This window comes from Camarhynchus parvulus, chromosome 19 (genome assembly GCF_901933205.1).
Source record: "Camarhynchus parvulus chromosome 19, STF_HiC, whole genome shotgun sequence".
Classification (NCBI taxonomy): Eukaryota; Metazoa; Chordata; class Aves; order Passeriformes; family Thraupidae; genus Camarhynchus; species Camarhynchus parvulus.
In genome coordinates this window covers 7,168,543-7,185,565 of record NC_044589.1, presented here as the reverse complement: position 1 = coordinate 7,185,565, position 17,023 = coordinate 7,168,543, and the positions used below count along the sequence as shown (strand labels likewise).

The window sequence follows — 17,023 nt, the reverse complement described above, 5'->3', positions numbered from 1 at the left end:
GATGGGCACCACCAAAAGTCAAGGCAGCCTGCTGAAAAAGAAGCAGATTTCTATGCATGCACTAACTTCTGGAATCTGGTTTATTATTGAACACCAGGGACTGACTTTGCCACAGGCTACACATTTATTTGTGCATATAAATGCAGACATTCATCTTGCGCACATACCTGCCCTTTCTCTGGCTGCCAGCTTCAGTTAGCACATGCCAGCAAACACCAGGTGACATCGCTGAGGGACCCACACCAGAAAACTCACAACTCTTAGTTCTAACAAAAACAGAACATCACCTCTCCTCCCAAAAAATACCCCTGCAAAAGAATGATGTGTCTGCCTCTGGACCCGCATGTTTGCCCTTGAGTCACTGCCAAGTGACTGGAACCCCACCAAGGTCTCCCTGCTGGTGCATGACCTGTGATTTTCAGGTGCCAAGACTGCACATATTGCTACAGGAACCTATGAAAGCTGAAGCACCATCCATTTTTTTGCTATTCTAAGGCAATACAGGGACACAAAACGAAAAATTACGCTAGGTGATATTTTTATCTGCTTTTTCTCTCTGTGAAATAGTATTGTTAGGCTTCCTATCCCCATTACTGATGCCAAATCCTCCACAGGGGTTTTCCATGCACAGAGACTTCAATCCTGGTACACAATGGAAGACTTCTACAACATTATTGGTTGATGTGGGTTTCTTTGAGTCGCTGGCTTCACTGCAGCTTCTAACACTATCTGCAATATATGCTGCTCCCACAGAGCAGGGAGCACTGGCTCACTGTGGCACTTCCTCCCCAAGCTGCTCATGCCACCAGAGGGCAATGCACCTCCAGATAAATCCATACTCATGCCAGGCTGTGACGGGAGCTGGGACCAAAATAACTAGCAGTGGTGTCTAAAGACAGCTACTGCACACGAATGACACACAGGAACTCTGCTTTCACAGATTCATCTATTTTCTGAGAGCAACTGCCTCCTTGCAGAGACCAAAGCCCAGCCCAGCAGGACTGTGCTGCCTCCCCGGGGGTGCTCCCTCCGCTGGCCATGAGGTGGAGCAGTGCTCTGAGGACTATCCCAGCAACCATCCATTAGCCCCTAGAAGAATTTCAGTGTAAAGAGGCCACAGAGTAATCGCCCTAATTTATTACATACTGATGAACAAAATTGGGAAATGTGTGAATGGCAATGGCTGACAATTATAGGGCAAGTTCAAAGGGAAAAGAACTCCAGGAGAAAGGCTGACAGTTTATTTCTTCTCACCAGTTTTGGTGCATTTCCCTTCCCTTGGTCTGTGTAGGCCACTCACAATTCTACACACACACCTAGCACTGCACCTGAAGCAAACTTTAACAAGAGGCACCTGAATACACTTTAACAAGAAGCACCTGTAGCCAACTACAAGCTGAGACCTGAGGAGCAGCAGATGCACCACACCTGTGGCTCTGGCTATTTGAGTTTGCTCAGAAGACCCATAGGGACACTGCAGCCCCCAGCCTTAGATCGTTACTGTCTGCTCTCTGAGAGGCCAGGGAAGCCAATCTCCAGCTCAGAGACAGAGAGTACAGTTCTCTCTCCCTTCTGCCCAGAGAGGCACATCCCCCTCTGGCACACTTCAGGCAGCTCTATCCCAGCCAGAAGCTGCTCACACAGGAGGCCTGAGCTGGCAGAAAGTTTAGTCTGTGTATTACTGAGCTTTCAACCCCAGAGAGACAAACACCCAAATGATCTGTGTTACTATATACAGCGAAGTAAGAGCAGTTTATCTTTCACTGATAAGTGGAATTTAAGATCTGAAATATGGAGTGTGCTTAGGATGCTCACATGCCCACTTTACCTTCTGCTCCAGGAGGGCTCGGCGGAGGGACACCCTCTGCTCCAGATCACGCAGCTCCCGATCATGCTGGGCTTCTGCCTGCATCTTGATTTTACTCTGATATGCATTCAGCAGCTCCAATTCTTGCTGCAGCTGCATCTTCAAAACCTGGCACTCTGCTTCCTGTGCCTCATCCAAACGCAGCTGGGAAAGAGAGACAATAGAGACGTTTCACCATGGGGTAACCACTGCTGACACTCCAGGGGGGACCGCGGGGAGGGGGAGAGTGGGCTGGGACATTGTTTTCTTAGCAATACAATTGGTCTCTATTGTACTTGGCTTGGCTGAACAGAGGACCTATAGTGACAAAGACTGGTGACAGTGAGCCCACAGCACTGATGCAAGTGATGCTGATGAGCAGTGGCGCCTCAGGAACCACGATCCACACTGCAGAGACCAGACTGCTGGAGGTGCAAACATCCTCAGCTCTCCTTTTGCTAGAGGCAAAGAGAAGCTGTCTTGCTTTATTCAACTGGATTAACCAATTACCTCTACCCAGGAGACTTAAGTCCAGAGCCCTGCCAATGCAGGACTTTGGGTACAAGGATATAAAGAAATAAACCTAAAAGCAACATGATAGTGAACTTTTAACCTTCCCATCATAAAAGAAGCCAGCTACCCTGCCTCACAGTGTTAAATTTGTGTACAAAGTGATGTGAGCAGGATGCAATATGCAAGAATTGCAAAGAAAAGTGCACATTAAGCTGTAGCAAGGATTTGAAGCATTGCTCATGTGGTCATTCCTTAAAGAAGGAATCTCTTAATGAGGAATCACAGAAGTTTCACAACACTTTGACCTCAAGGTTTACAGTCAAAACTGTGGACTCCTCCATGACTCAATGAGCATCTTCCACCGGGGGCACATGCTTGGGTTGGTATCATCAACAAATCAAAATCTAAATGAGTTAAGACAGCCAGTTGCACACTATGTAATGATGCTCTAACAGGGATGTTTATGTTGCCACATTTCATGCAAAAGCAGTCCACTGGTCACACAGATGCATCACTTTGCAGCTCTACAACAGCAGCTTCAGCTTCAGCCTGCCTGGAGGGGGTGGTAGGTCTTTCCTCTGGGTTTGAACTCTGCTTTCTAAACACAGAGGAAGGACTGTGCAGGGAATGGCGTGTGCAGCAAGGAAGCAGAGAGCCTGCTGTCAGGATACAGAGCGGTTCAAATGCAAACATCCCTCTTTGGCTGAGGAACCCTGGGTCCCTCAGAGGCGACTCACAGCTTGTGTAGAGAGCATTTCATTAATGCTGTGATCATACTGCTCAGCCAGGATAGCCAGCTTCCGGGTCTGCTCCTCCTTGAGCCGTTTGAGGACAGCTTTATGTTCACTCTTTGGCGTGGTCTCCAGCAGATGGTTTCTCAGTGCTTTGTACTGTCTGGTTTGGATCTTGCATGTATCCTGAAACTGCTTCTTTATCTGTAGTTCTTTTGACTGGAAAGATGGAGGGGACACAAAGAAAAAACCAGCATGTTTCAAATGAGCGAAATATCCATTCAAATGGATATTTAGGATTACATTAAGGATATGAGTTCAAGAATCCACAAATGTATATTAACATCTACAGTGCAAGGAGGGAAGCAAAATACACAAGAGGCAATGACTATTGCTGCAGCTGCTTTGACACTGCTACTGTGCAAAACAATTACAATACAGACACTTTTATAACAAAGCTCCAGCCTAAATACAGCTGTCTCTGCACAAAGAGCCTCACATTTGTCACTGGACTGAATCCAGTCTTGGGTGCTGCTTTTCAAGAAAAGTTCTTGAGGGACAGGACTAATATTTATTAGCACCAAAAGCCATACATACACGACTGTGCTTGTATGGCACATATATATGAACAGCACTTAATGTTATGAAAAGAAGCAGATCTGGTGCATGGGAAAGGACAGGAAAAAAGAGCAATGCTTTTTCCATTGAGGGTTTGATGAATATAAGATGTATTCTAACCCTTGATATTATGAGCCTGGTTTTCATAAAGAAACCCAAAGAAGACTAGATGCTTTAAAATGTACACCACAAAACAGTAGTATTGTGTTGGTCTAGCAAACAAAACAATTCCCCAGTCCCAGTGGAGACTTACTGGAAATGGAGTTTTCCTCCCTTTGCACTTGCTAACTTCTCTGTACTGTTTAGAGACATAGCTGTGATTGCACATAGGGCTGGGGGACACCAATCCTGGAAAAGGTATTGGAATCCAGCTTTGCTGTAGGACCTTGAAGAAATTATTTTTTTCTTTTACCTGCCTTCAGAGCAGCCTGTGAAGTTTAACATGCACTAAGTGTTTCAAGATCCTGAAAAGGAGGGTGTTCTGGAGTTCTCTGTATCCTTCTATGGGATGGCTGGCAGGGATACTACTAACAAAGCAAAACCCAGAGGTGATGAGTGATGATGGTTAATTGATGGTCAAGTTCACCATGGTAAGAATAAACAAATAAATAAATAAACAAGAATCACTAAAATCAGACATGAGGGCCTTCCCATTGTTAGGCACCACGCCAAATACTGAAGCACTAGAGGCACAAACAGAGCGCAGGACCAGACTCCTGTTTGAGTAAGTTGGAAGAGCTCTGGGATGTGAACCAGTGAGGCAGATCAGATCTCTGTGCATGGCCAAATCAGCCCCTCCACTGCCTGCTCCTGGCACCAACTCAGGGCTCAGCAGGGCAGGTGATAAGCACAGAACTTGCAGCCACCTCCAAAGGTGCAGTGGGATCAAACAACACCCTCAGCCCAAGAACACTTCGCTGCATAAAACAACAATAACACTTTGCTAACCTGATGCAGAGAACAGGACAAAGATGGGTTTCATTCAAATCAAAACATGTCTCATGAAGAGGAATGCATCACTTTTAACCTTTCTAAATTTCACAGAAAGTTATTTCCTTCCAGGAAACCTTTAAGGTTGTTTCTCACTGCCCTTAAGGGAAGTGTCAGCAGGTTACACATTCCCATCAGGGACCTGGTCACAGCAAAACACTATCAACCTATTTTGTCCTCATTTTTTGTGAAGTCTTGCTTGGACACCAGACTGTTTACAGGCTCCCAATCCAAAGGCTTTAACAACAGGAAACAGAAGGGAGGGGTAAGATTTCCAGTCAGACTTCTGACAAGATCATTTTGACCTAGTATTGTGAAATACCAGCAAGAGGGTATTTGCATCACAATTAACACACTTGAAATAATAACAGCCGTTTTCACTGAAGGGTGAATTCTAGTTATGGGTCCTTCTGGTGCTGTCATAGAACAGACACTGACCGTTAAAAACCTGCTTCCAGGACAAAGGGCCTCACTAAATAACAAAGGGAAAGCCTGAAATGTGCCCTTGAGGGAAAACGTTGCTGGGGAGAGAAACTGAACAAATGGTCAAATTATCTATTCAATTAAGAATACTTGCCTGCATTAGTCAGAGGCAGAAGAAGGAGTTAATGCTAGAGAACAGCCTCGATAAAGAGGGGATTGTGCTACAAACCCAACGGTTGTCCAGGGCTCTGCTGTTAGCACTGCCTGTTTGCAAAGGTGCAGGATTGACAGCTCAAGCCTGAAATCCTTCACTAATCACAGAACAGCCATGCAAAGCGAAGTGCAAGCTTTCCATGCTCCCTGCAAAACACTCCAGCCCTGTCCTCCCTGGAAAAGGGCAGGGGTTGCAGAGTCTGCAAAGCTGTGAGGTCAGCCAAGCCCCTGCAGCACAGAAGTACCACAGATCCTGCTGCCAGGAAAGGAGAATGGACATGCTGCCCACTCGTGTTTGCACCACATCACCTTGGGGAGGCAGAACTCATTCATGCTAATCTCAGAAGGATCAACCTAATACAGCTGCTTCAGTTTTATTCAGCTCAGAGTGCAGCACAGCTTCCCTGTGAAGTCATCTGCTATTTATACACTATATCCTTGGAGATTCTCAACAGTGATCAGATGGTCCCTTGTTCTCACACAAGCCAGGTTTTCACTATTTAATATTATTCTAATATTGACAAATCAGGTATCATTTTTTCTTTTCTGAAGTTGTGTTTTCAAGTTGATTATTTTCTTTGTAAGAATATAACTTGCAGGTGGTGAAAACTAAGTCAGATGGAAAATATCAAGAAGAGGAAAGATGTAGAACAACAAAGAAACCCCATGCTCAGTATGCCATACACTCATTTTGTTACTGGCACAGCTGAACACTGGGTGGAGAGAAGAAGTCTGCCTCCTCAAAGGAAATGTACCAGGCAGCTTTGTGAAAGGCCTTATACACCCTTCTCAGACACTTCAAAATAAACCACTGGACTTCTTCAGATGAAGTGAAGGCTTAAACAAAAACACTAAAAGCCTCAATCACAGAGGCCCCATAATTCTGGTCAGCCACCAGAGCTACAAGGGCAGCATGAGAAACCCAGAAGAGACAAATAGCAAAGGTCAGTGCCAGGAGCTTCCTGAGGACACTGCACTTGGCTGGTGTCTCTCTCTTCCCCCTCCCCACTTGCCACCATGCCAGCTTTAATATAAAAACACTAACCAGGTGAGTTAGCCAAGACTGAGAGTGAAGTTCGTTTTGATGCACACAGCAACACAAAGCTTTTGGGTTTTGTTTTTAAACTACACTGCTTCATTACAGAAACACTGATTTTATTTTTGTATATGGGGGAGAGAAGGATCAGAAAATGGTGTAGGAGGGGGGAAAAAAAAGCATACTGTGAACATTAAATACATTTAAAACTACCTCAGAAAGGAAGGGACATTGCTGAGAAAAGCTTTTCAAAGAAGAGGAGGGACTAGTGCTGCTGTGGCCTGCCTGCAATACCCTGTAATGCTGATCATCACTATGGTGCTCTTCGAGTTAACCAGCTTCAAATCACCTTGGCTTTGCCTGCACTGTAAAACAGTTGTAATGGATCACTCTTCCATGGACCACTTTTCCACTACCACCAGCTCGAACGGGAGTTCCTACATCCCTTTGAGTACCTTCAGAGCTCCTACACCACTTGGCACCTTCAGAGCTCCTACAGCACTGAGCACCTTCAGAGCTCCCACATCCCTTAGTACCTTCAGGCTCTTGGGCTGCTGCCGGACCTCCATGACGTGCTTGCGGCGCAGCTCTCGCTCGCGGCGCTTGTTGTACTCCAGTTGGTTGGTGAGCTCGGTCTGGTGCTGCAGCCGGATCAGCTCGCAGCGCATCTTCTGGATGGTGCTGAGATGGCGGAACTCCAGCTCCTGCATGGACTCGTGCTGACGCAGCAGCATGGCGTGCTCCAGGTCCTTCTGTGTTTGCCTTTTGTTTAGCTCCTAGCAGGAGGACAGAGGGAATTATTAGGTTCTTTGTACTTACTTGGATTTCCGTTGACAAAGTGACATTTCACTTTGTTCACAAGGGCATTTCTCTTTCCAAGGCATCTGAGGACAGACCACAGAGTTTCTTGGTCTTATCAGCAGCAGACAGCAACACCACCGGTAATTTTTCCTTCCTCATTTCACTTTTCTTCTTCCTGTTCTAGATGCTCAACAGGATTCACAGTAAGCATTTTCTGTTAACTGTTGTGTCTGATGACTTTTTGGACCTAACGATTTTCCTGCAATAGGGCATTAACCTGTACATGGGATGCCACAGGGATTACCAGATGGCACTGCAAACCATCCAACCATTGTTCTACCAAAACAGTTTGGATGTGGTAACAAACATTTCTGTATGATTTGAGCCGGAATTCAGGCGCTCCTGTGAGATGCACTTCCCACAGGTGCATCCAGGTCTCATCTCTGCCTGTTCCCTGTTCCCTTACCTCCCGAACCAGGTCCTGCTCCAGGTTATGGCGGCCCAGGAGCATCCGTCTCTTGAAGCGGCGACACTCCAGCTCCAAGTACTGCCTCTGACGCCTCAGTAAGTTGGCCTCTTCTTCTGCCTGGAAATGCTGGATGTTCTCCTTCTGCTTAGAGAGCCACTCCTGCTTCTCCTTCTTTGGAGTGCTCTGGTTTTCATTCAGCTCCTGATAATCATAACGTGATTAATTGTGGAATAGTTACATTAAGTTCTTTGGCTATGAACTGGACAGACCTGACTAATAAATTACTGAACTATGTTCTACTCTCTCTTCTAAAGGTTGGTGCCATCTCAGCCTCTTCATATAAGGAACACTAAGGAAGTACCAGGAGACAAATCACAGTGGAACAGATTCAACTACAGCTTTTTTTTTTTTTTTTTTGCACTGGCCAAAATACTGGTTTATGTCCACAGTTTCCAGTATCAGCTGAAAATGTCAAAATGAGGGGTTGCTACTTAAAACCCTTGGAGGTACTGCCATACTGCCTGGTAAACATTTTTACAGGCTCCCAAAGGACTGAGAGAAGGAAAGTGTTCACGTCCTGTGGTTCAAACAGAACTCCAGCCACATGAAGCACATAAAAAATTTTTTTGTGTCTTGCTTCATCAGAGCACATACCCATTTTACAGTAACTCATCAAGGCAGAGCTGCTCACTGAGATGCCATAACTCACAAAAACAATGTAAAGAAGTTCATAGGTAAAACTTAAGAGTTTCCACATTTGTACTACATAGCCTAAAGTATCTTTGGCAAAAGACTCTGCTTGCTTGAATTGCATACTAGAGATGCCCATGCAGTAATTAAGACTTGTGATACATTTCAACTGAAGTATGAGACAGAACTCCTCTGTATTTCATCAGTGTTTCTCGGTGCTCTGTGATCTACTGCCCACTTAGAAAAAGATTCTATGTTATTATAAAGAGCCCACGCTACTGTAGTTTTTGTTAGATCTTTCTTGGCTCTGCTGCTCTTTAGCCTTTTTTTCTCCTGGGAAATGCCTATGTTTGGGAATATTTCCCTTTGGAGCAAGTTCCAAAGTTGTGTCACACAAGTTGATGGTTGAGCATTAAATGGTTCTTTCAAAAAAATTATTTATAGCGCTTACGGTTTCAGTCACTCCAAAAAAAGAATCAGGAAGTTTGATTCTACAGTTTCTCTGCATTTCACAGAGATCTTGATTTTCACTAAAATGCAATGATTATTAAATAATTACACACCTTTCTCCATTAAAATTAATAATGCTTTAAAGGTATTTTCCTTACAAAAAATGCAGATCATCTTTACTGCTCTGTTCTCTTGCTCCTGTACAGGAATATCATTAAGTGATATTCATTAAGAAACTTCACTAACTGCTGCAGGGAATGGCCACTACCTGCAACAACAATGTATGAGAAAAATCTTCATGACCTTTCATAAACTTTTTTCATTCCTTAGGATTGCCAACTTTGCATGCTTTTGGCTAAAAAGCAGCACTAAACAATGGAGAGGTTTGTACTTACACAAGATAAACATATAGTTACCAACAACTAACTAAAAAAATAAATTCTCTTACTCAAAGGTCAAGGATATGAAATGAATATAGTACACACAGCACTCTGCTCATGAAATGCAGAACTCACTGCAATCCTGTGGAAGATCTGTGGTGCAGTGTCACTTTTATTTTCACATGCTCACCACTCTCACACCATATCACACATTTCTCACTGGGGATGAGTTACCTCTTTCAGCTGCTCTTTACGGAGTTTATATTCTCTCTTCTGGGACTCCAGGAAACTGTTCAATTCTTTTTTCTGTTGGGCCTGAATATGCTGTTGGAACTTCTTCTCTTCGTTGGCCATCACTTTAGCCTACAGCAAATCCAGCAGCAAGTCAGTCTGAGCCCCAGTGGATTATAGCTCATGTCCAATTTCAGCCTCAAGACCCAGAACTCATGGTAGTCACCACAATATTCACCACGTCTCTGGACAAGTCCAAGTTAGAGGAGCTTGTCCTCACTCTCTCCTCATTCCCCATCCCATCAAGGCACCCAGCAGAGTCCTCCTCCAGTGCCACATTCCCTCAGCCCTACTGTTCACCTAATCTTGCCTAAAAAAGTCAAAACCTTATGATAAACTATATCCTCAGCCTTCCACTGAGAGATCAGAGATGAACAAAAATCTATAATAGCTGCTGTAGGCAGCACCACTTCATTATCAATTATTTAAAAGCATAGCCCCCCCATATCCATACACAACTAGACAGTGAACATTTAAGTGTTGCTGGCACATTTCTCCGCAGGCTAATCTGCCTCCACAACACTCAATGGCAGGCAATTATTGACAGCACAGACATGGCAAGAGAGAGGAAAACCCTCAGTGGTTTTTCTGAGGTCAGGATTCCAACATTCAGTACAACCCACTGCCGTGAAGGACATACCTTTTCTCTAGTTACATAGCCTCTCAGTGTAAGGAGGTGAGATATTAACCTTTTTCTAATTACCAATTTGCTTGGCTCCCGAGAACAAGACATCTCAGAGTCCACACTGTCATCTCTGCATCAGTGAGGGGAAGTGGACAATTCAATGTAATTAACAAACATGGGTTGGTCTGATAAACCATAACCTCCTACCTCTTTTTCCATGGCTGCTTGATGCTTTTTAATTAGCTTTTCCATTTCTGCAGCAAAATTGTTACGCTGAGTTTCGAGATCTTTGTCCAACCTGAGGCGGTGCTCGTCCATCTCTGCCTTCAGTTTATTCTCTAATGCCATCAGTTGCTTCTGGTGCTGCCTTCTCATACGTTTATAGCCAGACATCTGCTCTCGGAGCTCAGAGTCTTGCTCATGTTCCTGCATTTGCCTTGTCACCTAGGAAGATAACCACATCGGGCCAGAGGAAGTTAATGCTGCCTAATCTGCTTTTCAGCAGTCTTCAAACCACAAAAGAAAACGATTCAGTTAAGAAATATGATTTTGTTGTAAAGAAAAGCACACATCCTAATGGCAGCAGAGCAGATTAAAAACTCAATTCTGCTGTAGGAGATAAGCTCACATGGGCTCCAGCAGAAAAACAGTACAATTGTTATAAAGCTGGTACTAAATAACGGCCTTTTAGCCTAATACAATGAGGGTGGATACATACACACACCCACAAATATTCATAAGATGCATATGAAAATAAAAACCAGCTTATTATTATAAATGGTTTCCCATATTCTACAGAGCACATTGGATTTGAGACTTAAAATATTTAATATACACAAATTACATTTGCCCAGGTATCTCACTGAAGCTTTTATTAACTGACACTAAATGATTTCAGTGCCAGTATCTCAGTCAATGAAGATAGCTCATACTGTGGTGATATTGTGAAAGCTCTGAGAAGTTGCACAGAGCTGTGCTCAAAGCATGCCCTCCTGCAGAGCTCTCCCCAGACCAGCCCTCCACGTACCAGCGATGCTGTGCGTATGGTAGCAAAGTGCTCTCGGTTCCGATAATGAGACTTGTGGCGAGATACTTGGGGAGGAGACTGGGGCTCTGATGCCCTTGTCCGAGGATCCGACTCTTCTCTGTAGTTCTCTTCCTCCTTATCAGCAAATATTAATGTCAGAGAATAAAGAGAAACTGTGTTACTAAAGATTTTTAATTTTGGTCTTTTTATTTGAAAGGAAGACAAAAGCGTTTTACATTCATCAGCCCTGAAAGATCCTCCTGCTGATGAAGGTATATACTGCAAAAGGAGTTCTGATCTACGACCTTTGCTTTCAGAAATTTCATACTGAATTTTTATTACTAAGAGGAAGATCACTAACCAAAGCTGAAAATGAGGAAAAATAATGGAAAAGTGAAAGCCGAGTTAAACAGTTTACTGCAACAAAACATAAAAGCTATAAAGTAGATTTTATCAAGTCTGAAGACAAAAACAACATCTTTGTAGCTCTGAAAGACAGAGGAAGATTTTCATTACACCCACTGTAGAAATACCTCAAAGCAAATTTTAAAATTTGTCATGGTGTATTCCACATTCTTATTTTGAGTTTGTCATTCATCATAGAGTGATTACTAGTTAGATATGATACACTAATTAACTCCCTGAGGAAATACCTGTGTCTTTGCTGCATATCTGGGCAAAGAACAAGACATTCTAGCCACACCTATCATCAGCCATGGAAACAGTAGTGCTTTGAGCAAATGGAGTGATAACCCCTCCCTGGCAAGAGCAGCCCAGCTCAGAGGGCACTCCCCAGCCCACCCTTCATCTGGCAGAGGGAAAGCAGGGAAGTGGTTTCTGCTGCATTTTTTTCCCTATACTTTATTCATTAACAAAATATTCAAATCAAGTGCTGGGAAGCTGGGTGCTGCAGAACTGATTTCAGCTTCTACTGTAGGCCCTGACTTTAAGAATTATCTAACAAGGAGGTAAAAAGGGGAAGTCACACATCCTGTTGTCCCACAAGGCAGTGCTATGCATGTTAAGGGTAGCCACCAAACAAACCTATTTACAACCTCCCATTCCAACTCCTCCTGATAAAGCAAACTGCTTTTGAAACAATTCCATTAGCCAAATAATTTTTAGTGAATTAACAAAAATAAACCATCTTCACAGCCACTTTCCCAAGTCTCCAGTGCACACTCATATATATATATATATATATATTTGCGGCACAATAATATAAACTGCAGATAATGACTGAAGAATGGGAACAAGTGACTTCACACCAAACAAATTCTCTCCCACTTTACACCTTGGAAGTTCTGCAGTAAGAATCCAGGGCTTACCGGCTTTAGATGAATGACAGAGCTGTTTGACATTACGGTGTGGTCCCCCTCCATCATATCCAGCTCGCTCTTATCATCCGAGGCATCTGGAAGACTGTTAACACTACTGCTTTGGCTACTGGCACTGATAGACATACTAGGAATGGACTGATTACTTCCAACACTGTTCACTGTTCCCGTCCTGCCCACACCATGATCTTGTTCCTAGGAGAAAGGAATTAGAAAGAAAATTCAAACCCATCCCAGTGGTACCTGTGGACATTACCAAATGGAATATTCATTCCATTTCTCTCTGCCACGTCATGGCACTTTCCACCCTCCAGGCATTGCCATGAAACGTTTTTCTTGTGGGATGCTGAGGAGAGAAAGAGTCAGCCCTGTCAAGATTAACTGGCTGATGTCAGATTCTTTTCAACAGCAAGCCTGTTAACAAGCTGAACTCTATCATGTATCAGCCACAGCATGTCACCAGAAACTGCTGTGACACCAGAATCACCTGAGTGCTCAGCTGGGACCCTGCACCTTGCAGGCTCTTTTCTGTACAAGAGAACTGGAATTCAGTCTCCTTAAAAAGAGAAATCAATTTCCCTGATGACCTGTTTTCCTTTTTTTTTTTTTAATAAATCAAGTAAAAACCTCAATGCCTTAGATTTAGAACAACATTCTCAGTACATATGGTTAAAACAGAGGTTAACTGCAGTTGCTAAAGAGTCCTCATGAAGCCTCATAAACAGGCAAAGAAAGCGAGGATTTACAGGACTGGAAGCTGACTGTTCAAGCATGAACACATGGCACAGCTTCTTGCCAGCACTAGGCATCTACCTTGTTTGTCCTTGTTTGTGCCTTGAGGTAGCTTTATTCCAAGCACAAAGAGGGAGACAGTGTTTACAGCCAGGTGTGTAAACAGCCTCCCTTCGTTTCAGCAATATCTGAATTGTGGTTATTTAAATGACAGTTCATTCTCTGTGGTTCAGTGATGAAATTCAGCATTTTTCTCACCTCCTCCTCCTCCTGTGTTTCCACTGCAGGGCCATTGTGGGCCTCCTGGAAGAGGAGCTTCTTCATTTTACGATACTGCAGGTTGTCCAGTTCTCTCACTGCATCCTTTGTTCTCTGAATCAGGTCTATTAACACTGTTTCGGGCCGCTCTCGAAGAACAAACATGTGCTGCAGAACACAAACAGGTGAGTGGCCTCTCATGCCTCCAATGCACATGCTTTGAGGACACAGTGATGAGCTATAGTTGGGTTTATTAGCCCTCTTCCCTGCACAGGAAGAGAACACCTTCACAGGTAACACTGGTATTATTTTCAGACTCTGCAATCAAGATAGATTTCAGAATGATTGTACCAAAAAATAAAGGTGTAAAAACCCAGAAATAGCATTTTACATGCCATGAAAACTTGCTCACTATAAACCTAGACTTCAGAGACGTTATCTACTAGTGGTTAAGTGAGGGAAGAGCAACAAATACCAAATAAAAGCTAAAGGTGCTAGACTGGCTAGTATCTTTAACCAAATGTTAATTAACTCATCAGCTAACTCTCAGTATAAATCCCATTTCCTTGTTTAGAAAAGCCTGGGAATCAAATATTCATCATACAGCTCTGAGTCATAAAATAGGCTGTGAACCTTAGAGCTTGGTCCTGGAACAGCTCCCCACATTCTGCTCTTCTCTTGGAGATATTCACCACATTTCTCTGCAAAGGTGTTATATTTTACCCATAGGTAAAGCAAGAACTGTCTATGTATGTCAGAAGCAGCTTTTGCAGTCTCCAGATGCAATGTGCTGTGGAAGCATGAGTCATTATTAACACCACCACTACTTTCATTTTGTTCCTTTGGAGAACTGCAATGCTGTTTCCAACATGGCACATTCCCTACCTGTCCCTGTAAAGTGGCATGCAGCTGTTTCAGACTATAGTTATGGAAGGAATACGTTCCCAAACGTTTCATTTCCATCAATGTTCTCTTTAATTGCAGCACATTGCTCAAAATAAAACCAATCTGTAGAATTCTGAAATGGCAGGACTATACACCCACACCGAAACCTTTCCTGGATAATTGCATTTACTTTCTGAATAGACAATTTTCAAAGAGGCACAAGTCCCCAGAGCCATTTTTAGGTAAAACCATGCAAAAAGGTGCTGATAAAACCTTCACAAATAGCATCCATTTCCCTGCAATGCAAAAAATTTGGAAAAACATTGTTTAGCAGAAGCAGGGCCAGGATAAAAAGAAACCCAAAATGTCAGAAGCACTGTAAAGAGAATGACAAGTTAGCAAAATTTTGAATGCCACCTGATGCCACAAAGGAAATCCATCAAAGTCACACAAAAAAGCAGCTCCAACACCCAACTTCTCTGAGTTCTGTTCACATGTCAGCCTTTTGCAACAATCTACCCCACTGGCTCTGTCTCCAGACTACAGTGAGCAAAGCCAAGTACCTGCAGCACTCAGGAGCACAAATGAAGAATTAAAAAAGAAGCTAAGAAATAAAGCAAGAAAAAGCCTGCAGACTGCTGAGGCTTTTTCATGCCAAGGAAAAACAGAGGGAGGAAAAACTGGTTTCTTTTGCCTCCTTTTCCCCAGCAGTGGATTTCAGGTACTGCATAAAGCACATTGGAGTGTTCTACAGCACAGAACACAGGGGGAAGTAACAAAAGGTATTTGTTAGCTAATGCACAGCAGCTCTGCCAGAATTAATTATAATCACTGGAATGATTGAGTTTACAAACTAAAACTCTTGACAAGTCAATGGCCATCCAGTGTCACTTGGTGGAGTGACCTTTTATGCTGAGAACTCCAAGGCTGGCTTGGAAAGTCACCTGGGGAACACTCTGAGACACTGCAGACAGGCAGCAAAGCCAGGGCTGCCAGCTCAGTACACCCCACAGCACTCGCAGCTCAAAGGTGTTTGAGCATCATTAACCATAACCTTGTACAGTAGGTGAGACAGATGATCATCACAGGGCACAGCCCCTTTTAATACCACATGGAAATCAGAAAGGACAAGCAAGCCAACCTTCAGAAGCTCCTCTGATGTAGGCCTGTCTTGAGGAATTTTCTGGAGGCAAGAATCTACGAAGTTTCGAAAATAATCAGACCTGTGTCAAGGAGAGGAAAAAAATCCACCTAAGTTAACAACTCAGTTTAATCAATTAAGAAGTCATGATCCTCACATCTGGATACTTATAGCTCCTAGGTCAAGAACTATGGTTCAGTAAACCATAATTAGGAAGTTTTTAACTTTTGAAATTAGTTTACTGTATTTGCTGTATTCAAAAGACAGTTGTTGAGGCTGGGAGGCACAAAATGTTACTACTGTGCTTTATTCTTCTGAAGTTTATGCAACAGACACTTGCCACACACAAGCTGTGTCTTCATCTTGCAAAGCAATACTTCAACAAAACAGGATTTAGAAACTGACAGTGTGGTTTGTAATAAAACAAACACTAAATCCCACAGTTTTGGCTAGCTTGGGAGCTTCAGAAGTTTACTGACCCATGAACGGAATTTTTTACAGGATCTTAAGTTCTTCCAGCAGCCTGTCCTGCTCCTACTACAGTGAAGAGTCTCAAACACATACTTAGTAATTGGTCAATTTTGTGTATGAAATGTATAGTGAATCTAATGAGAACCTTCCAGCTCACATCCTCCCAACAGGACTCCAGCCATTTCAAGAACACAGCATGACAAAGCACTCCATTTACAGCCATCCCCTCCAACATTCCTCCCTCAGCAATACTCACCATTCATTAGACTGTAGTGTAGGGGATTCATTCTGCGCTATGTGATATAAGGCACTCATTGCGTTCATGTTAAACAAAGGAGGCTTCCTTTCCGCTGCACACAAGAGAAAAGAAGTTTTTATATAGGGAGATAGTCTCATGTTGTTGCTCGTTTTGTTTAGGTTTTTTTTACAGTTTACATCCCTTTAAAAAGAAAACCACATCAGCAAAATCCCTACTGCCTGAACATGGAACCCCAAACCAACCCTACCCTGCAATCAGACAGATATGTTGGCATATGTCCTGTGCCATTGCAGAAGATGAAAGCCCTTTGAAGATCAAATGCCTTGTCCTCTCAAGCTTTTAAATTACGTGGTTTATCACAGTTGAGTTCTCTGACTCATTGTAATGTACTAAAATAGGAGTAAGTTAACAGTAAGCTCTATACTGGGTGTTTAGCCACTAAGCATTCTTGGCTTCATACACCCCCCCTTTGTTTTTTTTTTTTTTAATCGACAGTTGCTAAAAAGCTAAGAAATATTTCTTTCTAGCAGGACAGCAGTGATGAAGAAAAAGCTGGTTACAAGAACCATCAAATCACACTTAACTGACTAAGCACATGGGCAGGAAGTCAGCAACAGGCCAACTCTTTATACTATTTTGAGAGTTGCCTTCTCTCTTTGGCTCTTCTCTCTTTCAAGCTTGTATTACTCTTATAGACTGACACAGCATGAAAGCCTAATGAGGAAGGAGATGATCTCACTGTAACAACAAAATTGAAGCTTCATCAGAATGTTTATGGGGCAAACTTTATAAAGCTCAGCCTCGCCATAGACATTCCAGAGAAGCTGGTCAGGCCAC

General features: G+C 43.2%; 1 protein-coding gene across 1 annotated transcript in view; it reads right to left on the bottom strand.

Annotated features, from left to right (window-relative positions):
- Positions 1-17,023, bottom strand: part of TAOK1 (TAO kinase 1) — a 67,867-nt gene that overhangs the window by 10,840 nt on the left and 40,004 nt on the right. Inside the window, exons 9-19 of the mRNA XM_030962950.1 lie at positions 16,184-16,277; positions 15,457-15,538; positions 13,431-13,598; positions 12,432-12,635; positions 11,104-11,238; positions 10,284-10,520; positions 9,395-9,523; positions 7,638-7,841; positions 6,907-7,146; positions 3,097-3,309; positions 1,829-2,011 (exon numbers count right to left, since the gene is read on the bottom strand). Of these exons, the coding sequence (XP_030818810.1) occupies positions 1,829-2,011; positions 3,097-3,309; positions 6,907-7,146; positions 7,638-7,841; positions 9,395-9,523; positions 10,284-10,520; positions 11,104-11,238; positions 12,432-12,635; positions 13,431-13,598; positions 15,457-15,538; positions 16,184-16,277 (1,889 nt within the window). The remainder of the gene's footprint in view (positions 1-1,828; positions 2,012-3,096; positions 3,310-6,906; positions 7,147-7,637; positions 7,842-9,394; positions 9,524-10,283; positions 10,521-11,103; positions 11,239-12,431; positions 12,636-13,430; positions 13,599-15,456; positions 15,539-16,183; positions 16,278-17,023) is intronic.